Raw genomic sequence first — 22604 nt, forward strand, 5'->3', positions numbered from 1 at the left:
GCACACGTGGGCATTCTAATTTGTTAATGGAATCTTTAGGTTGTTTAGGAATCTCTGGGTATATATGTAGGTTAAGAATGGAGAAATCTTAAAAGTGCAATAATAGATTACGCTTGTTTACCATGAGTTATAATGTACGTCCCTGCCAACTACCATAACACGTAATATATCAAAGCGGACTCAGCTATATAGAAGGTTTTTTTAGTTACTAATAAGCAGCTGGTAAATTTATTATACTCCTGTATTGATGAAGAATTCATAATGTTATGCAAGTTAATGTGAGAATTTGAACTACCTCTCACTGTTTTTAAGGTGGATGTCAGATCCACCTTACCTTGCCTCGTGATCACAATAAGATTGTCAAGCTAAGCAAATAGTTTTCTGTAAGTTTCTTTAATCAAAGTAATTGATTTATCACACTTAACTAAAATATTCTCAGCAAATAAATCTAACTTACATTGAATGATGAAGGTCTACCAAAATTGAGATCTACTTCATGTCGTTGGCCAGCAGGAGTGTATCCCACCATCGTTCCTGGGGTGATTGGGGTAGGATTTTCCACAGGGCCTTGGTTGTACTTCACTAAATAAATCAATCAATCATTAGTGATACATATATGTTTATTTATTTTATTTATTTACTCATTTTACAGCTACAAGACACAGGCAAATTATAATCTGCATAATGTATGATAATTGTTAACTCAATCCAACCTGCTGAAGTAACCACTTCCAATTCTGAAACTCTTAACAGTGTTTACATGGACATTAGCAATAATAAACTTACTTTATAGCAATCAGTGCTATAGTAATAAATTTTCCAGTGCAGGAACGCTCATCATTATCTCGGAAAAATACGGATTGCTTACTGATATACAGGTTCTTTGTGAAAAGCAGAGGGGGAACCCTGCTCCCACGCTTTCCTGCCCCATTACACTAGTGATAGAAACAAAATTTAAACCTAAAAACAATAAAACTTGAAGACTTCAATGTAGAAATTATTATTGAGGATTGTTAAAATGCCTTAATACTAATATTTGGTACGTGAATAACATCCTCACCATCCCTACATTTGTTAATATAATTAAAACGCCTAGCCACTCTTTTGAGCAATCACTACGACGGTGATTATAAAAATCCTATTTTGCTGAGTTAAGAATGTACTCCCTGTAAAGAAAGTACTAAGAATGTACTCTCTGTACTATAAAATACACAGTTTTGTTACGTAGCTAGCAATTTAGGACTATGTGAAAATCTCTGTTTGTATGGTGGTACGGATGGGAAGAGGGTTTAGCTATATTAGCTGTGTCATTACTATTGTAACTGTAAGGCACAAATGGCATTTGAAATGTAAAATCTATAATCCTAGGGCCTACACAAATTTAAATACATTTTAACTTACTGCACTTATGTTAGCCACTGTTTGCATTTCTAAATCCACAATATGTTACCACAAGGTGGGTTCCTAAATGGTCCCTGATATAGCACTGCTTTCTTCATACTTCCTTCAGGGCCCTGTTTCATAAAACTACTAGTCTAGTATTTACTAGTCCATGGACTAGTAATACTAGTGTATTTTACAAGTCTACGTTTCAAAAACCTACTAGTGTAGGGACTAGTATTACTATAGATATCCCAAGAACAAAACAACCTGCGCAGAAACGAAAAGATCACGTGGTTCGCGCAGGTAGGTGTGGCGTAGCATTGAAACCTGCGCGGCTCGAAACGGCCCAGGGTTCTTTTGTTTCTGGTACTACTATAGTGGTTTTTACTAGTGTAGACAGCAATGTGTTTCATAAAGTTTTACTCTTGTAAATTACACTGGTAAATACTTGCCATTTTCTAACAGCCTCTCTACACCTGTATTATTTGAAGTAGACTAGTATTTTTGGAAAGAGAGTTGTTTCATTACTCACATCATTAAAAAAAAGAAGGATTATTAAGTTCTTTTTGCAAGTGCGAATTGGCTCAAGTTTGCAATTTAAGATAAAAATAGATCTGTGAGTGCTAAAAATGATAATTATTATTAGATATAAATTACAATCAATAAATGTTGCCTAGTACAAAATGAGTGAAATTGAATTTTATAATGTACTAGCTGTACCCGCGGGCTTTGCCCCGTTTAACTTCACAAGTGAGCTCGTTCGCATGGCTCAATCACGTCCTGGTTGAAGTTGGTTTAGGTTGGAGCTCGTTCGCTCCGCTCACTTGCCTTCAGGTTAGCTTGTTCGCTACGCTATCTCGCTTTCAGGTTGAAGTTCGTTCGCTCACTCACCTTTTGGTTGCAAATTGGATGTAGTCATAAATTTAAAAAAATAATAGTGATGCACCCTGTTGGTAATCCTTGTAACTTTAATGCTTTTGAACATCATAGAACAGAACCAACTTGTTTAATTGAAACAGCTGTTAAGAAATTCCTTTTAAATATGAAAAATCATAAGGTTAACATGGGAAATTCCAGAGCCACTGGGGCAGAGTCCGAAAGCCTGATCAGAATAAAAACTACTTAGTTTTCCTATTTAATGCCCAAAGAATCGGTGTACCGAATTTCAGCCTCCTAGGTAAATGGGAAGTGGGAGAATTAGTGATGAGTGAGTGAGTGAGTGAGTGAGTCAGTCAGTGAGGGCTTTGCCTTTTATATATTTAGATGTACAATCGCCCTATTAGAATTAATTATAATTATAAGTTATCTATTTCTGTGAAATTTTAGTCTAATTTTACTTGAGTTATTTCATGGTTATATCAACTATTTAGCTATCACAGATAAAAGATTTTTAAGCTTTGAGAGAAACCAAATTAAAACCACATACCGTATTGCATACAAAGATGTACAAAAATGTATCCAAAATCGCAACAGATTAATTAATGATCAGATTATTTTACACCCAAGGCTCTCGGTTTTATTTAAAGACATTTTAATAGGAAATAATAGTAAGACAATTTTAAAGAGGAGTTGCATTGTATTTTTTTAGGTGCTTATTATTTGTTTCAATAATAGCTAAAACCCTGTGATGTAGTAACAATTTTGTAGGCCTATATTTGATTTTTGGGCGTTGGACTGAACTGCTTATCATAAAAACATTACTTTTAATCCATTTTGGTATTCTGAATTTATTATTCAAAGTAATAAAAAAATTAGATGTTGAATATTAGAGCTGTTATTTTAATGCAAAAACATGTAAAAGTTTAATTAATGGAATAAAAAGTATAGTGAGTGGCGCGGATTTGAACCAGGGAGGGACCCACCTCATGAGAAGCGAGAACTCTACCTCTGAGCTACGTCCAGCCATAGCATATTTGTCATGTTTTAATATACTTGAAAACCTACTTCTCCATTGCTTGTAACGGCGTTGCAATTATTTGTTACATCAATAAATGTTTAGGCTTATTATTCATGGTTTGTAGACTCAAAATTAGAATATCACAGAATGGGTTTTAACCCAAATATTCTTATGCATTCGAATATTTGAAAACATAGGTTAGGGTACTTGAAAACGTTCCTAACAAAATGTCCTTAGACGATTTAATTACATTCAAAATTTGAGCCTTCTTTTCTTTACTCATAGCAAGCTTAATTTTATATGTCAGAATAAAACAAAAACTATACAAATTACAGCGAATGCGGCAGCAACAGATCAACTTCCACCCAACTGTTGAGCGCCACAACTAGGCCTACAACCTGCTACCACAATCACCGAGTTGATTGCAGCGACGCGAAGCGCCGGCGGGCTCATTGATGAACATAAATAATAGCGTTTTGATAAATAATATGTGATTGTTTTACTTATGTGTCTATATAGTTATTAATTAAAAGAAAACACTGCGTTTATACAACTATTAACTTTTTGTATCAAATGAAAACAAAATTTAAACCAATTATAAAGCGTCAGAAAACCCGTGATTGAGGTTAGAAATTAGTGTTGACTGTTCACTTGTAAAGTTGGTCACGTGACTAGTATTTTTGGTCACGTGACTAGTAAAATACACTAGTATTTACTAGCGGTATAAACACGTTTATGAAACACAATTTAGTAGGACATGTAAATACGGGACTAGTAATTACTATATACTAGTAATTACTAGACTAGTATCTTTATGAAATAGGGCCCAGATGTTTCTTTTATTTAGAATTCTATTAGCCTAATCATCCCAACTTGGAATGCAAATTATTACCTAGTCCAAATTAATGAGGGGCTTCTGTATCTGTAATGGTTTGGATGTAGGCTATTAAGATGGATTTTTAAACATTGAGCCTAGACAGTAAACATGTTGTCAAGTCTCTTGCACAACTACCACAACTACCTGACAACTACCAGAAAACTTAACATTTATTGGTATCTAGTTTCCTTGTTTCTTGCACCATGGACTTTAGACATGTTCTAAGCTTTTTTAGATCTTCTTCGGCCTTAAGTTGAGGTGGAAGACTACTATTAAATAGTTTAACGGAATTGTAATGAAGGTTTCTTTGAAAGAAAGAAGTGGAATGTCGAGGAATTGGTAGTTTTAAGTATTGCACAATGGATACCTGGAATTTATTGCAGATGAGAAAAGGGAAGTAACTTATTTCTGCTGTGGAAAGATTCGAGTTAGAGCTTGGAGGATGTAAGCAGATGGGAAAGCTAACATTTTAAATGCTCTGAAATAATCCCTGCATGATTGTTGTTTGGAAATAGAAAACACAATTCGGATTGCCCTTCTCTGAAGCCTAAACAAGAACCTAGTCCTCTCACTTTCGCACCCCCAAGCAGGAACCGCATAAGTTAGATGTGGGTAAACAAGCCCATAATAGGCTGATAATAGGACATCAGTGGTGGCTGATTGGCTGAAAACTCTTGGCATGAATTTACCCACCGATACTTTCTTGCTGACATGCTCGATGTGGCTGTGAAATTTGAGGTTTTCGTCAAGGACAGGACCAGGGAATTTTACTTCTGAAGAAGGGGAGATAGTGGTATCGTCGAGGAGAATGTTCAAGTCATAGTGGGACTGCATTGACCCGTTAGAAATGGAAAACTGGACAATTTAGGTTTTTGAGCGTTCAAGATGATGTTGTAATTTTCATCATTCACTGAAGAAGGGAGTTTGATTCCAGAAAGGTGACATGTTCCAGTTCCTCTGTACTTGGTCTGGACACAGTTAGGGAAGTGTCGTCCGCAAATAGGCATACATTTGCCTCATTTACACTAGATGTCAGGTCATTAATGAACAGAAGGAAGAGGATCTGCCCCTGGTCAGACCCCTGTGGCACACCTCTCCTCACTACAGCCTCAGAAGAGACATGGTTCCGTAAATGACCCGTGGTATCGACTGCAGTTATGATTACAGACTGCCTTCTACCTTCAAGATAGGACGAAAACCAGTTGAGAGCTGTGCCTTTAATGCCCATGTCGTTCATTTTGCTAAGGAGAAGTCTATGGTTTACGAGGTCAAAGGCCTTACTGAAATCAAAAAACATCCCAGCTACTGCTAGTCTGGAATCCATATCTTTTTTACAATTCTGTTTATGAGACTGAGAATTACTCTTGTCGTCGATTTGTTTTCAACAAATCCGTGCTGACTTTTAAATAGTATGCCGTGTTTCTCAAGGGGTATCCACAATCTACTCAGCACTGCCTTCCCAAACACTGTGGAGACGGTCAAAACTAGGCTTATGGGGCGATAGTTGTTGCAGCACATCCTATCTCCATTCTTAATGATAGGTCTTATTAGTGATGCCTTAAGGTTGCTAGGAAATCTTCCCTCAACAAAGGAAGTGTTTATCAAGTGGCATAGAGGTTTTGTAACTACATCTGATATATATTTGAGCAAATTCAGGGATATTTCATCAATTCCAGTGGACTTTTTATTTTTTAATTCGTTAATTATACTTTTGATTTCTTCTTCGGTAACGGAGCTCAGAAAAAATGAGGAATTTATTTGTTTTTTATTTGAACTGGAAGAGGGAGTGTTTCTTATATTTAAACAAGCATGCTTCCCCACTTCAACAAAATGCTTATTGAAGGCCTCACGTGCCACCTCTGGTTTGACCACCACGTCACCGTTGTTTTTAAGATAAATGCCTTCCTGTTCCCTTTTCTGTTTTGGTTTAATATTATTTATTACCTTTCAAGTTCCTACTGTTTTATTGTTTGACTGTTCAATTGTATTTAGTACTAATTGTGCTTTAATATCTCTTATTAAGTTTCTGTATCGGAGTTTCAGTCTCAAATAGTACTGTCTCAGGAAATGTTCAGAGTGTAAGTCTTTTGTCTTTTCGTAGTAGGCTACTGGAAACACTGTTCTTTTAAATGAAGCAGTTCTGGAGAAAGTTTGAATCGTTTCTTGGGTTTATTCTTTTTTTTTTTTAAGATGGTAAAATATTTAATATAGATAAATACAAGACAAATAAATCTAAATTTACAGATATTGCTAAAAATTTTGATTCTTTCAATAAATATGTTGGATGCCTGCTCTATCTTTGTTATTCTTAATTATTTTATTTAAGTGTACTGTTAAATATATTGTAATTTCATGTGTGCTTTCTGCTTTCTATAAATCGACCCAGCTCTCTCGTCCAAGTAAATATTTGAAATATTCCACGTTTTCAGGGTGTCTACTACATTTTGGATAAACAATTCATGGACAATTCCCGTACATTTATAGACACTTTGTCGTAACCTTTGTCAGTGCAATTACCGAATGTATTTTCATGATTTTATTGTCCAACTGTACCAGAGAGATAAGTAAATAATAATAGACAAGAGTTAAATTTCAAAATAGAAATTTATTGAAAGTAAAAAAACTTATACTTTAGGTAAAACTTTATAGTGTAACAGAGAAACCCAATTATTGTCTCCTGAATATCTCCATCAACTAACTAATAACTTTTATCAGTTACTTTTTAAACTAACTAACTAATAACTTCTATCAGTTATTTTTAACGGGACTAACTAAAACTTCTAACTAGTTAGAATTTTTTACTAACTTTTCCAACTATGCACCCTTGATAGAATGGCCCCCTCCGAAAATTAGCCCTGGAACCGCCCTTGGCTGTTACCCACGGGTTTTACCCCGTTTGACTTCATAAGTATTAATAAAACTATTGATTGGTTAAGTTAAACTGAAATAAACAAATCAAAATACAGTAATACAAACAATAATAATAACACTGATTTTAATAAGGTAATACATTTTTCACCACACTATGATGTTTTTGGCTGTATTACATACGTTAATTGGTGGCTGAAAGTTACATTTTGCTGGCCATGCCAGCTGTCATCGTAATTTGGGGACCGAGCAGGTTTTTACAGCCTGGGGCCGCAAAATCAGCTGTCCGCTTACTTACTTAAAACATGAATGCATTTTAAATACACAATCAAAATCCATAGCATTGCAATAGAATTGTGTTATTGTCACCGTTGCCTAGCAACTATTTATTTTTATTTTTGCTGATTCCTCAAATTATTTCTTCACATAACCTTAAATTTGTAGTTGTGTTGACTATCAGTGTGCATTATTATAGTGGTGAATAGTGGTAATAGGGTATAGTGTGGTGAAAAATAGCGTTCGTACCACGGACCGAAATGGTTTTGCAGCTCTCGATCCCTTTAAGTTCGAGACGAAGTCGAGAACTTAAAAACTATCTCGAGCCGGCAAAACCTCATTTTCGGCCCTAGGTACGAAATATACTATTTCACCACAATATGATGTTTTTGGCTGTATTACATACGTTAATTGTTGGCTGAAAGTTACGTTTTGCTGGCCATGCCAGCTGTCATCGTAATTTGGGGACCAAGCAGGTTTTCACATCCCGGGGCCGCAAAATCAGCTGTACGCTTACTTTCTTAAAACTTTAATGCATATTAAATACACAGGCAGTAACCATAGAATTTTTTTATTATCACCGGTTGCCTAGCAACTATTTATTATTATTTCTGCTGATGCCTCAAATTATTTCTTCACATATGTTATGTCTTCTCTAAGACTGTTTATAATTCATTTATACATATATTTACTATCATATGTTTTTCTATTGTTTTTGTTTTGTAAACATTCATGAAATAGATTTTGTGTTGAGTTAATATACGTGCATTTATTAATTATTTTGTAATTAATAAGAGTCATTTTAATTGGCGACGAGTGTGAAAATCAACTAGCCACTGAAAAATTCAACACATTTACTTTTAAAAATTACTTTCAATTTCTAGTTTCAAGATACATTAATATTTTATACAGTTCAAACTATAATGGATGCACAACAGTTTACCTTACTTCTAAACACATTCAATGAACAACAAAAAGCACTTGTACGTGAGATGTCAAACATGTTTCAAGCTCAAATTCAAACAATTGTTACATCAATTGGAAAACCCAGAGAAGAAAGCTGTCAATCTACAATGTCAAATGTTGCTACATTCGAAAACTTCAATGCCAAACAAGAAAAGTTTACCAGCTATTTAGAACGTTTCGAAAACTATTATACAATGAAAGGTTTGACTGATAAGAAGAAAATTGCTCAGCTCTTGTGTAATTCTATAGGTAGTGAACATTATAACAACCTATCTGCATTTTTGGGCCCAGACAAGCCACTCAAATCATTAGATTATGAAACTCTGTTGAATGACTTCAAGAAACTATTGACTCCAAAGAAAAGTGTTGTTGTTGCTCAACATTATTTCTTAAATATCTTTCAAAAAGAAAACCAGTCAATTTCAGAGTTTGTGGCCGACCTCAGACGTGATCTTCAAGAATGTGAATTTGCAGTAGAATGCTCCAACGATGAATGTGGAACATCTGTGTCAATTGCTGATGTTTTCTTGCGGGCACAGTTCATACGAGGATTGAAGGACAATTGGCTTAGGGAACACCTTTTACAATCCGTTTACACAAAGTTTGATGACATTCTAGAGAAAGCTATTGCTCTTGAAGCATCAAAGGTTGAAAGCAAAGAATTTCACCAACATGCATGTTCTAACAACTTTAATATGGATTCGGCTGGAGTGCACAAAATTACAAGGTCTTCCAGACGATCCCACCAGTTCTCTAACAATCGCTCATCCAACAAGACATCTCTCAACTGGAAACAACGTTCAAATAACAAAAGACCTGACTTCAATGCCCTCGGAATAGAAGGCCTCTGTCTTAGATGTGGAAGTAACAAACACATTGCTGCAAATTGTAACAGACACAAGTATAAACTCCAATGTGGGGAGTGTTTAAAACGAGGACATGTCTCTGCGGTCTGCATAACTACACTGATGTCAAGGACTAAGAAATCAACATCAAAGTTAAATTCAACCAACAACCTACATTCAGGATCAAATGATGACGATTATTCTAGTGACGACTCTTCTGATTACGAAGTGCACAAAATTGATTCGATCTACCAGAACTTTGATGTTGTAGATTTATTTGAAGTTGGATATGATTCAGACAAGTACATTGTTTCTGTCACTATAAATGGAAAATTGCAATGTTTTGAAGTTGACAGTGGGGCTAAATTTTCTCTCCTTGCGAAGAATGACTTTGAACGTCTACATCTGAACGTACCTGTAGAACCATCAAGGCTAGCTTTCCGTTCTTACTCTGGAGACATAATCAAACCAGAGGGAAAGGTATCAGTTTCTGTATCATACAAGGGTAAACAGTTCAAAGGTGACCTTCACATCGTCCCTTCAGGTCATGATGCACTTCTAGGGCGCCAATGGATCCGAGGACTGGGTATTGAACTGTGTGAAATTGACGCTGAAATGAACCGACCAGCTACTACCCTTCAATTACAACCAGTAAATTCAGTTGAGGAACTGTTTGAAAAATTTGCGCCAATTTTCGAGCCAAAAATTGGATGCGTTCCAAACTTTACAGTATCATTACATCTTCAATCAGGAGCAAAGCCTATTTTCAATCGTGAACGAAACGTACCTCATGCTCTTATTGATCAGGTCAACAAGGAACTAGATTTACTTGAAAATGAAGGAATCATTTCGCCTGTTACGTCAAGTGATTGGGGGTCACCACTAGTCGTGATACCTAAGGCAGATGGAAGTGTTCGTCTCTGTGTCGACTACAAGTGTGGTGTGAATGAACGAATAGTCCAGGCAAACCATCCTATTCGAAAAATTGACGATGTACTCGATAGTTTGAGAGGATCTCGTTACTTTTGTAAACTTGATCTGTACAAAGCTTATCTGCACCTCAAGGTCGACGAAGAGTCCAGTATTATCCAGACAATGTCAACACACCGTGGAACTTATCGTGTCAATCGTCTAAGTTTCGGAATAAAGACAGCACCTTCTGAATTCAACCAAATTCTTACACAAATTTTGAAGGGGTTGCCTAAAACCGAGGCCTACTTTGATGACATAATTTGCCATGGCTCAACAATGGATGAGTGCAAAAGAAATCTACAGGCCTGTCTTCAACGACTCTCAGATTTTGACTTACACATAAACAAACAGAAGTGTTCATTTTTTCAAGAACAAATAGAATATCTAGGACGAGTGGTGGAGTTAAACAAAATAAAGAAATCTCCTACCAAAGTTCAAGCTGTTAAAGAAATGTCACGTCCATCAAAAGTTGAAGAATTACAACGATTCTTAGGAATGGTTTCTTACTACTCTCGTTTCTTTCCAGATGCTTCAACTGTCACTTTTCCTTTGCGACGTTTGTTACGCAAAAATAAGAAATGGGAATGGACACCAGAATGTGAAAAGGCTTTTCAACGAATCAAAACTGAGCTCTGCAGTAACAGGATACTCGTACCTTTCGATCCAAAACTACCGTTAGTCCTCACCACAGACGCTTCACCTACTGGACTAGCTGCAGTTCTTAGCCACTTAATAGATGGTACTGAGAGGCCAATTGCTTACGCCTCACGTTCACTCACTGATGCCGAATGTAACTATAGTCAACTAGACCGGGAAGCATTAGCCATAGTTTTTGGTGTCTCCCACTTCTATTATTACCTATTCGGGACTCAATTTCAACTTGTAACAGATAATCAGCCAATATCTAGGATCTTCAGACATGACAAGGCTCTACCACAAATGACTTCAGCTCGTTTACTCAGATATGCATCATATCTGTCAGGTTTCAATTACAAGTTGGTGTTCAAAAAGGGCATGGAAAATAAAAACGTGGATTGTCTTTCAAGAGCTAATCTTACACAGACGCACTCTACTAAAGACAAGAAAATCGGAAAAGAGGTACACCAAATCTGCAGCCAAGTTATTTTTCAAATTTCAAGCCATGAAATCACAGCTGAAATCATTAAGAACGAGACAGCCAAAGATCCAGTGCTCTCTAAGATTTTGAAAGACCTACTCACCAATTCAACTGATTCTGATTTTACGTTGGTCGAAAACATTATTTTCCGGGGAGAAAGAGTTTACATTCCATCACTACTTAGAAACAAGATTCTAAATGAACTTCACGAAAGTCATCTTGGAATCACAAAAATGAAACAGCTAGCACGGCGCTATGTTTACTGGCCAAATATTGACAAGGACATTGAGCATCTTGTGAAAGGATGTGAAAATTGTGCACTAACACGGTCAAATCCGCCCAAAGCTCCCAATCACCCGTGGGAAATCCCAAAAGAGAACTGGGAAAGAATACACATTGACTACGCAGGACCGTTTCAAGGCTTCAACTTCCTCGTGTGTATTGATGCTAGATCAAAATGGGCGGAGATAAAAGTAATCAAAGATGCACCATCCAGCTCCAATACCATAAATCTGCTTGAACAGATTTTTGCAACACACGGCTACCCGAATGTTATGGTATCTGACAACGCCTCAATTTTTCAAAGTGATACATTCCAAGCTTATTGCAAATTGCACGGCATTTTCCAGAAATTCATATCTCCAGGACATCCAGCAACAAACGGCTTAGCAGAACGCTCTGTTCAAACATTGAAGAACCGCCTGAAGTCCACAGCTTCGGAAAACATACCAATGGCAATAAAGGTCCAGAAGATCTTAATGCGGTACCGGGCAACTCCTCTAGCATGTGGCAAATCACCGGCTGAACTTTACCTCCACAGGAAGTTAAGAATACGAATGGATGCCATTTTTCCCAACGTACAAAAAGCTTCAACTAGAAATGCTCCATCTGCACGTTCATTCAACGAGGGGGAGAGAGTTCAGGTTCGTCTCTTCATAAACAACAAGAACGTTTGGGAGTTTGGAGAAGTAAACAAAAAGTTGGGAACTCGACACTATCTAGTTTCCCTTGACAAGTCAGGCCGACTTGTTAAACGACACATTGATCAATTGCGGTCTACTTTGATACCAAAACCAAAAATTGTTACCACGGGACCAATCCACATATTTGATGTTCCACGGGCTTCTAAACACAGCACAAAAGAAAATTCTAAGGCTGTTACTTGTTCTAATCCTGAAAGACTGTCAATTCCTGAAAGACCATCAACTCCCTTAAGACCATCAACTCCTGAAAGACCATCAACTTCCGTAAGACCATCAACTTCCGAAGGACCATCAACTTCCGAAGGACCGTCAATTTCCGAAAGACCACCAACTCCCAAAGCAAACAATGCAGAGGTTCCAGTAGTTCAGGGAACAGAAACGAACAATAGCCATATTCCTGAGAATCAAGAAAGATCAAGGCGACAAAGGCAAATGCCGGGCCGATACAAGGACTTTGTGCTTTCATAATAATACACTGCAAGTTCAAAATAGTGGGGGAGACTGTTATGTCTTCTCTAAGACTGTTTATAATTCATTTATACATATATTTACTATCATATGTTTTTCTATTGTTTTTGTTTTGTAAACATTCATGAAATAGATTTTGTGTTGAGTTAATATACGTGCATTTATTAATTATTTTGTAATTAATAAGAGTCATTTTAACATAACACCTTAAAGTTGCAGTTGTGTTGACTATCAGTGTGCTTTAATATTGTGGTGAATAGTGGGGATAGGGTATAGTGTGGTGAAAAATAGCGTTTGTACCTAGAGCCGAAATGGTTTTGCAGCTCTCGATCGATTTCAGTTCTCGACTTCGTCTCGAACTTAATAACTATCTCAAGCCAGCAAAACCTCATTTTAGGCCCTAGGTACAAAATATACTATTAAGATTAACAAACAAAAAAGTACAGCTGGCGTATTTTTAACATTAGATATATGAAGAGTTCCTTTTAGAAAGCAATTACGATGAAATAATGGATAGTTTTGTGCAAGGTTTCTCGTCATGATGAATATTTTAAGTACTGTATACGGTTTATGGGGGGGAGGGGGTGTGACTTGTAGTTTTCTAAAAAGGTTCATGGGTACTTTGGGCTTTGTATATGGATGGAAAAAATTGTTCAAACTGTTGTAGTTTGCTTGTTTATGAGCATATTTTGATAACATTTGGAAAATGCATTCATTTCATACTAAACTTTTATAACATTTTACAAAAAAAAAAAACACCTTTTTTCCTCCCTGTTGCAGCAAACCTAAGTATTAAATTAATGCTATTTAAATAGGGAATATATGTGATATTTTTAAGGAGACATTTTGGTGTAAATCCAATCAGGCAAATGATAATTCGCTTAGTCTGCAGGTTTGCTGCGGCAAGGGTATTTTAAGCATTTAATGGTCAAAACAATAAACTTACTGTTGGCTGGGTGCAGGCGACACTGACGAGATATGATGTCTATTCTCTCTCTTCTAGTTTCAGGACTTTCAGGTGAACATTCCTCTTTGGAAAATCCTTCATCTGTATATCTATCTACTTTATTTTGGTCTAACATGATTTCTAATTTTATTTTTTCCATTCCAATTGATGTGCAACAAAAACTTCTTTTAGAGGGACCTTCAACATCAGTGTTCATAGCTTGTATGCGGTCATCCTCCTTTTGCAATTCATCCTTCCCAGATGAAAGACTATGGGGTGTCTCTGTCTCAACAATAGATTGAGGAACAACACAGGATGATTGACTGTTTCTTGGCCTGAGACGAGATGAATATTTGCTGGGCTTCGATAGTGATTCCATATTTTTCAGCTTATTCCCTGTAAATGGGAAAATGGTTAAAAATAATGCAAGTGAATATAGAGATACTTTACTTTACTTTCTTATGAAATGGCGACCATACAATGTAGGTATTTTAAGCCAAGTATGAATGGAGATGAGATATGGCTAGACTTACCAGACTTTTGCTGAAATTATCCCTGGGCTTACTAGTTTTACTTCTTTGGTAAGTTATTTTCTTACATTGGTGACACAGGGATTTTGACTTTTTGCCATGTTTGACGGATAGAACTTTGACTGTGTGTGCGGATATGGATATAACAAACTGGAATAGCCAAGATGCTGTTCTGATTACAATGTGGCCACTCACTATAAGTTATTCTTTAATTTGTTATCAAAACAATATCTTACGTTTTCAATTTAATATTTTTCTTATGCCCACGACAGTACCGGTAATTTGATATTTCGCATTAACATTATTTTAGGTTATTTTTCTTTTCAATAAATTTTATATGAATATTTACATAGGCCTATATCTTAAAAAGGCTTGTGATATAGTATATCTAAGAGAGAGGGGTGAATGACGGCAAAAAGCAGCTCAGTGCCGTTACTAGGATTATCTTTTCCAATAGTACGTTACGTTGTGTAAATGAACGAAGCTATGGAATCATGGAAGTGATGACTGGGCCATGCAATTCATGCATGTTGAGTCTAAAAATTGTCTAAGCTTGGAGTGCAAATAGTCAATGATGGCTAGTGCAAATTACTATAGTGAAGATACCGTACCACCAGGTGCTGGATCTTGTTGTATAGGCCTCTATCATATGGTATTCTCAGTAAGTAAGGTGGCGAAGTACGAGAATAGGGAGGAATGTTTGCTCTATCAGAAAACGTTATTTTTCTGGTGCAACCGTGTGATGACCTAAGTTAGATCGCCTATACGAGTATTCATTTATGAGTTTAGTACCAGAAGCAATGTCCAGCACCACACTACAGGTAGCTGTACCACGAGATGGATATACCCAGATACCGCCTAACTAAGTTAGCACTCAATGCCGTTTCTCCCCATGGCATGGAAGCTGTTCAATATGCTCCCGGAGAGCCTGAGAAGCCTCGAGACCAGAAAATTTGAGAAGGCAATAAAAAATTTACTTTGGCCTACTTATTCAGCCCATTTCTTCATCAGGTAGTTCCTGGAGAATAATTTAGCAAGTAACTGACTCTCCCTCCACTCCACTCTCAGAGTTGACTTATTTTGTACTTATTGTAGTATTTATTTAGTATAGGTGCCTCCAAACAAATTTTTGGATTTTTGATATCTTACTTTATAGTTTTTTACCTCCTGAATCCAAATATACCATTATTATTCACCGCTGATGAATATTTCTCAATATATCACCGTATGTTATATAACATTACAATAAACAAGGTAAGATGGATGATATTTACAAGTGGAATGAACTGTGGGTTAACTAAGCCTACAGCTGACAGTTTTCTACCAAACACAGATTGCTAGGAGAGAGGGGATGAACTTGTTAGAGTAAGGCACACGTCATTTCGGCTCTGCGATATTCTCAATTATCTAAGTTAATTACGTAGATATCGCAAGTGACTTTTTCGCAACACTTTTACTTCAGAGTGCGCTAACTAATGCAATAGTGAGACTGGTACTTATAGTGTTTTAATGAGTTTTTAAAACATAACTAAACAAACATAACCTTCAAGTGTCCATGATCCGATCACCTCAGAACCTGAGGTCAGGACATAAGGGCAAGTCAGTGCTGCTATCTGCTATGGAGAAGCGGAACGTCCAACGCTCCTTATCAGCACCGTCTCCAACCGCCAGCGCCAGCCCGTCCTCGTCTGTCACAACCATGCCTAAGCATCAGACTACCTCCAACAATGACAACATCGACCCGGCCTTGCTCGCCACTGTTGAGGCAGTCGTGCAGAGGGCGTTGAAAACCGCTGTCGGGCGTTGGCTTCGTTTAACGACGTTATCTGCAAGCTGCAGGACGACGTGACGAGTCTTCAGAAGAAGATAGAAGAAGTAAATAACAGACTTGTTAAAAGGACGGATGACCTCGAACAATATCAGCGAAGGGACAACATTCGTATTTTGGTGTCAAGGAGACTAAAGATGAGAGCACTGACGAGTTGGTGGTCAAGCTATGTCGGGAAAAACTTGGTGTGGAACTGCCAAAAGACGCAATCTCCCGTTCCCATCGAGTCGGCAAGCTGCAGACAACGGGAGACGACGGCAGGGAGCGGCATCGGCCCATCATCCTCCGATTCAGCACATACCGGGCCCGACGGACTGTATTTGATGTGAAGAAGCGGCTAAAGGGGACAGGCGTCACCATCAAGGAGGACCTGACGCACCTTTGTCAGCAACTGTATATAAGCAGGCGGTGGCAAGGTTCGGCGTGGGAAACGTCTGGACCCACGATGGCAGAGTGCTCTGGGTGGACAAGAGCAGGGAGAAGAAGGTGGCGGCGAGTCTGACCGACCTACCAGCTTTGGCCCATAACACTGCTTCAGCTAACAGTTAAGATTCTGTTTAATTTTTATCACCAGCTACTATTTTTCTATCCTTTTTAATTTTATTATGTTAATTTACAATTTTACATAATATATTTCTTAATATTTTGTTTATTTTTACATTTACACTTTTAAAGAATAGTAATGAATATTACTATTAAACTGAAATAGATTTTGTTATTTTTGTTTTAAATTAAATATGAAACTATATTTTATGATCTTAAAGTTTTAAAGTTAAGTTTGTTCTCTATTTATTTATATACAGGGTGGCGCAGATGGATCGGGTGATTTTAAAATACTTGTCAAACTGTCAACTTTAAAGGTATTGGATTGAAATAAAGTGCAAAACGTATAGTTACAATGGAAGTTTATTGACAAAAAAAATGTTAAGTTAGTTTTTAAAAATTACACCCATCAAATCCTTCCTTCTCGAGCGACGCATTCTTGGAGTTGGTCCTTGAGGTTCCGCATTGCTCGCTCAAGCACATCACCAGGAATTGATGTGATTTCGTTGTGAATTGCAGCCTTCAACTCCTGAATTAAGGGTCTACATGAACAAACCCTGGACCATTCAGGAGATGAAGGCTGCAATTCACAACGAAATCACATCAATTCCTGGTGATGTGCATGAGCGAGCAATGCGGAACCTCAAGGACCGACTCCAAGAATGCGTCGCTCGAGAAGGAAGGCATTTGATGGGTGTAATTATTAAAAACTAACTTAACAATTTTTTTTCAATAAACTTCCATTGTAACTACACGTTTTGCACTTTATTTCAATCCAATAACTTTAAAATTAACAGTTTGACAAGTATTTTAAAACCACCCGATCCATCTGCGCCACCCTGTATATATTATCTTAGTGTGTAATATGGTATTGCAAACAATAAATTAATTTATTTATTAACATTTGTTCCTTTATTTTTATAATCTTTGCATGGAAAAGTTCACGTTCAAATAATAAATAAAAAAAAAATCTGTTTGTTTACAAATGTAGGATGAATAGGCATATGAAGTTTTATAGTTGAATTTAATGTCATTGAGTTTAGTTTCTTTAGATGTATTTTATTAAAAAAAACTTTTATTTTTTGTTCATTTGTAAATTGGTAGCGGAGCCAGACAAGCGTGTTGTTTTATTCTTTACAGTAATTTTGATTTACTTTAATAATTTAAGTATGTAGCCTATGTATGTGTGTGAGTGTGTATCAGTGATCGCTGCTTGTACGGTGATCTCGGGTGCGCCTGTCGTGACGTCCCGACCTGTGGACCCGGGATAGCGAGTCCACAGCCGCACAGTGCTCGCCACAGCGACCCGCTTATCTCTCCCCCCTCCCCCACCCCTCACCCTACACTGTCCACCACTGATTGTCCTTCTCGCTCCTTATCTCCATATCCCAAACACCTGAAAGCGACGCACATCAATGCCCAGTCTTTGCGTGCCCACATTGATGAGGTTAGAGAAATATTTTGTCCCGGTAATTTTGATTTAATTAGCATTTCTGAATCCTGGCTAAAGCCGAGTATTCATTCAAATGAGGTGTCTCTCCCTGGGTATGTGCTGCAACGTAATGACAGGATTGTTAAACAGGGCGGTGGCGTTGCGGTCTATATCAGGGAGGATTTAAAGTTTAAAACAGTCTTTTCTTCACCATCGGAGTACTCGGCTGGGCCAGAATTCCTATTTATTGAGATCAGTTTACCTGGAGCAGATGCGCTGTTACTAGGAGTGTGCTACCGCCATTGACTATACACCTCTACCGTAGAGGTGTATAGTCAATGCTACCGCCCACCAAGATCAGGGCATCTGCTTGATTTTGAAAATGCTCTGCTTAACGAGATGTTCAAATACCGTCATGTTTTGATCATGGGTGATTTTAACACTGACTTACTATCGCCGACTCATAACCTTGAACACAGACAGCTGACTACCATGTTTGAATCGTGCAACTTAACTGTACTTCCACTCGATCCTACACATCATGTTGCCAATTCTGACACCCTCTTAGATTTAATAGACAAATTAGAACAAATGGTGTTTTTGGCCTCTGGGGACATCAAAATGAAAAAGTAAATCGGTCCCGGGCCTAGGTCTTACCATGAGATCTAGGCCCTACGGTAATAGCTGCTTCCCTATAGGGAAATTCGCTAAAAAGGAGTTTGCTATTGTTCTAGAGGTTTGGATTGGTTAAGTTATGTTAGAATAGAACCATTTTATTATGTTTTCATAAATGGTGAAATATAAATCATTAATAAGAATAAAATAAGCTTACTGGTAAAAATAATAAATTACATCATTTGTGTTTTTAACTTTTTGGTCTTAGAAAGTGAAAAGTGTAACTTAATCAGTTTATTTTCAAATTGCAGAATCAGAGTTAGCTAATAAAGTTGCCATTTCCATTAGATTGACTATGATTGAAAACAATCAGCTGTTGGCTTACCTACTTCACCCACAGTTCATTCCACTTGTAAAATGTCATCCATTCTACCTCGTTTATTGTAATATTGTATATTTTTACGGCAATATCTTAAGAAATATTCATCAGCGGTGAAAAATAATGGTAGCCTATATTTAGCCTTGTCCACACATGGTGATTTGTCTGCGGAAACATTGTCTGCCGACTGTCTCCGGAGTGTTGCTATTTTCTATTTAGTAAGACGGCCGACTGTCGGCAGACAAATTTTGGTGTTTCTGGAGACAAAATACTGTGTTAAGCCTCGTCCACACATGGCGATTTGTCTGCGGAAACATTGTCTGCCGACTGTCTCCAGTATGTTGCTATTTTGTCTCCAGTATGTCGGCCGACTGTCGGCAGACAAATTTCGGTGTTTCTGGAGACAAAATACAGTGTTTTCTGTTTCCCGTTCGAATGGGAAACACGGAGACAAGAGACAAAACTTTTGTCTCAAGTCTGCATGTGTGGACGTGTCTGGAGACAGCAGACTGGATACAAGCCGAAGGTGTTCAACATTCAGCCCATTTAATTAGACTGCAAAGCGGTAATATTATGATTTTTGGGTGGTAATAAAAGAGCTGGATTGAGTTTCTTGAAAGTTTTTGAATTAGTTTTCAATGATTTATATCATTATATGACATTTTATTGAATTGTTCATCTCTTCAAGTTTAACATATTAAGACCAACAAAGCCCAGCAAAATTTCAAAATCTTTAGAAGTCAACCTCGTGAAGTTACTAAATCCTCCACCTAATCTGAAGGTCTGATAGAAGATTGCGACCATCGTACGAACCTTGCTCGAGAAAATGTTGAGTCCATCATAGTCTCTTCCTAGATTCATTAGGCCCATGGCTCAGAAAAATGAAGCCCACACAGGATATAATTACGTCCTCCTCGGTCACCATACCAACAAACATGGAAACACTGGCTGGCTAGTGTGGACGCAAAACACTTCGGAAACTTGTATCTGAAACTGTGTTGACAGCCTGTCTGCCGACTGTCCGCGCACAGTCGGCAGACAGTCGGCCGACTCAGTCTCCATGTGTGGACTAGGCTTTACAGAGACAAGAAACAAAACTTTTGTCTCAAGTCTGCATGTGTGGACGTGTCTAGAGACAGGAGACTGGATACAAGCCAAAGGTGTTCAACATTTAGCCCATTTAGTTAGACTGTAAAGCGGTAATATTACGATTTTTGGGTGGTAATAAAATAGCTGGATTGATTTTCTTGATAGTTTTGGAATTAGTTTTCAATTATTTATATCATTGGCTAATAGGAAAGTTATAATGTAGGCCTGTTTTAATTTAAGGAGTAAGTTAATGATTTGACTGAAACAGAAACCAGTTTTCTTAACCATTGTTTTCAGGATGTCCGTAATAGGGATGAGCATTGACAGTCAATGAGCGCGTTCTGGGAACATGCACCGGTGCACCGGTGCAAAAAATGTGTCGTTCTGGGAGACCGGTGAGTTAACTTAGCAGACAGCTATTTCCTCTTTTTCCTCCACCGGTGCAAGATTTATGCACCGGAGAAATTGAACGGTGCATAATACACCGGCGGCCTCTGATTGGTCAGTTTCTTGGACAACAACATGCAGCTACGGCAAGATGGCGGGTCCATCGAATAATGTTCATCAGTTTTATAGGTTATGTTGCGTAATGAGTGAATAATTTATTCTATGAGGGGGTTAAATTACGTATTAAGTGAGTAATTTTCAAATAATTTATTCTGTGAGGAAAAGTTTGTTTGGTTTAAATATTATTAAGTAAATAATAGGTGAATGTGTAAATTATAATCTGATGTGTACCGTAAACCGGTGAATAACCGCTCTGGGATACCAAGACTCTTGCCCCGGGGCGGTACGGGTGAATAAGTCACCGGTTAATCTGCACCGGTGCACCAGTACATGTTCCCAGAACGCGCCCAATGTTTTCGAAACATCGTTGTTCGATGTTTATTAACTTACATCGATGATAGGATACCGATGTTTTCGTCAAACATCAATGTTTTTGGCCAAGTATTGAGATACCTATCTATGATTAATGGAGAGTACGAAAAGTAGACGAAAACCTGTAAAAAAATCGCTATTTTAATCCCAAAAATATCGATGTTTTCGCAATGAGGTTATCGGTACATCGATTGTTACCTATAGATGGTTTACCTATCGATGCTCATCCCTATTCCCTAGTCTGTAGTCAATTAAGCTACAATAACATTTACTAATTATAATTTAACACAAACACTTACGGTGCTCCAATGTTTCGCCTAAATTACTTAATTCACTATAAACGTAGCCGTAGGTAGACTCTAGCCTCGCTATAAAGCTCTTTCATACAGAACAATTTGGCTCTCGTAGTTTGTTTACTCTCGTTCGTCTGCACTCTGCAGTCTGCACTGCTGCTAGTGCTGCTACTGACTGCTACTCGCACTGGCACTCGCACTTCGCAGTTCGCACTCGCACAGTCGCACTCCGTTCCGCATTGCTGACTGCACTGCACTTGCACTTTGCACTACTACAGTATATTGTCTGTGGTATTTGGTGTTTATTTATTCTATGGTATTACCATAGATGAAGTAATATAAAGGTGTTTTTTTATTCTATGGTATTACTAAGGCCCCGTTTATGCACCAAGAGCGGGAGCGGGGCGATAGCGGGCTCGCTTACGCTGTGAATGGGGCTGTTTATGCACGAAGAGCGATAGCGGTCGGGGATAGCGGTAGCGGTTGGTTAGGAGAATGGAAGGGGGACACAGTCTGGCCAACTCAAACTCTGCCAAATAATTAACACAACTATTTGTCCTAAGTGCACGCGTGCGCGTGGGTCAAGTTGGCAACCCTGGCTTTAGCCGCTCCCGCTCCCGCCGTGCATAAACAGTCCCATTTGACTCAATGTAGTTGAAAACCGCTCTATCCCAAGCAACCGCTGCGATTTCTAACTACACAGCGGGCGAATTAGAAACCGCAGCGGGAGGTCAACCGCTATCGCTCTTGGTGAATAAACAGCCCCATTTAACTCAATGGTGTTAGAAATCGCTCCCGCTCCCGCTCTTGGTGCATAAACGGGGCCTTACTAACTACTGATGTTACTGCTGACTGCTGTGCTGTGCTAGTGCTAGTGTGCTAGGCTAGTGCTGAAATGGTGCTGCAGCTGCACTGCTGTTGCTTGCTGCAGTGCTGTCTGTACAGCGAGCAAGGAATACCACTGTAGCGCTGTATAGCTGTCCTGACCTGCTGTCTGTCTGCACCAGTGCTACGTTCACGGCCGCCTTTAACTACAGGCCGCGGCCTGGTAGAATTGGCAACATCGCAAGTGGTGTTGTTCAGTGACAGACGTCCCATAAGATAACATGGCAGACAGGTGACATCAGCTCATTAATTCGCACTTTATTAATTTAATTTTTAATTTATGAACATAAATTTATTAAAATATTGAAAATAAAACATACATAATTGAAAATTGGAACAATATGAATTAAAATCTATATCTGTGGATATGTAAGCGGAGTCAATATTGTCATAGTCCAGTAATCAATCTTTCGTAAATACACAAATACCATTAGTTGCTTCAAAAAAAAAAAAAAAAAAAAAAAAAAACTGTTACAACACCGACGTTGCCAGTTCGAAGGCCGCGGCCTGTAGTTAAAGGCGGCCGTGGCTAC

General features: G+C 38.0%; 1 protein-coding gene across 1 annotated transcript in view; it reads right to left on the reverse strand.

The window, feature by feature from the left end:
- Nucleotides 1–21320, reverse strand: part of LOC128985440 (uncharacterized) — a 36452-nt gene extending 15132 nt beyond the window's left edge. The window contains exons 1-3 of the mRNA XM_054404921.1: nt 21193–21320; nt 13599–13994; nt 458–582 (exon numbers count right to left, since the gene is read on the reverse strand). Coding sequence (XP_054260896.1) covers nt 458–582; nt 13599–13977 — 504 coding nt within the window. The 5' untranslated portion in view covers nt 13978–13994; nt 21193–21320. The remainder of the gene's footprint in view (nt 1–457; nt 583–13598; nt 13995–21192) is intronic.
- Nucleotides 21321–22604: the final 1284 nt, after the last annotated feature.

Source organism: Macrosteles quadrilineatus, unplaced genomic scaffold, assembly GCF_028750875.1.
Source record: "Macrosteles quadrilineatus isolate MER2022 unplaced genomic scaffold, UCM_ALF_1.0 Scaffold_1__1_contigs__length_201487025, whole genome shotgun sequence".
Classification (NCBI taxonomy): Eukaryota; Metazoa; Arthropoda; class Insecta; order Hemiptera; family Cicadellidae; genus Macrosteles; species Macrosteles quadrilineatus.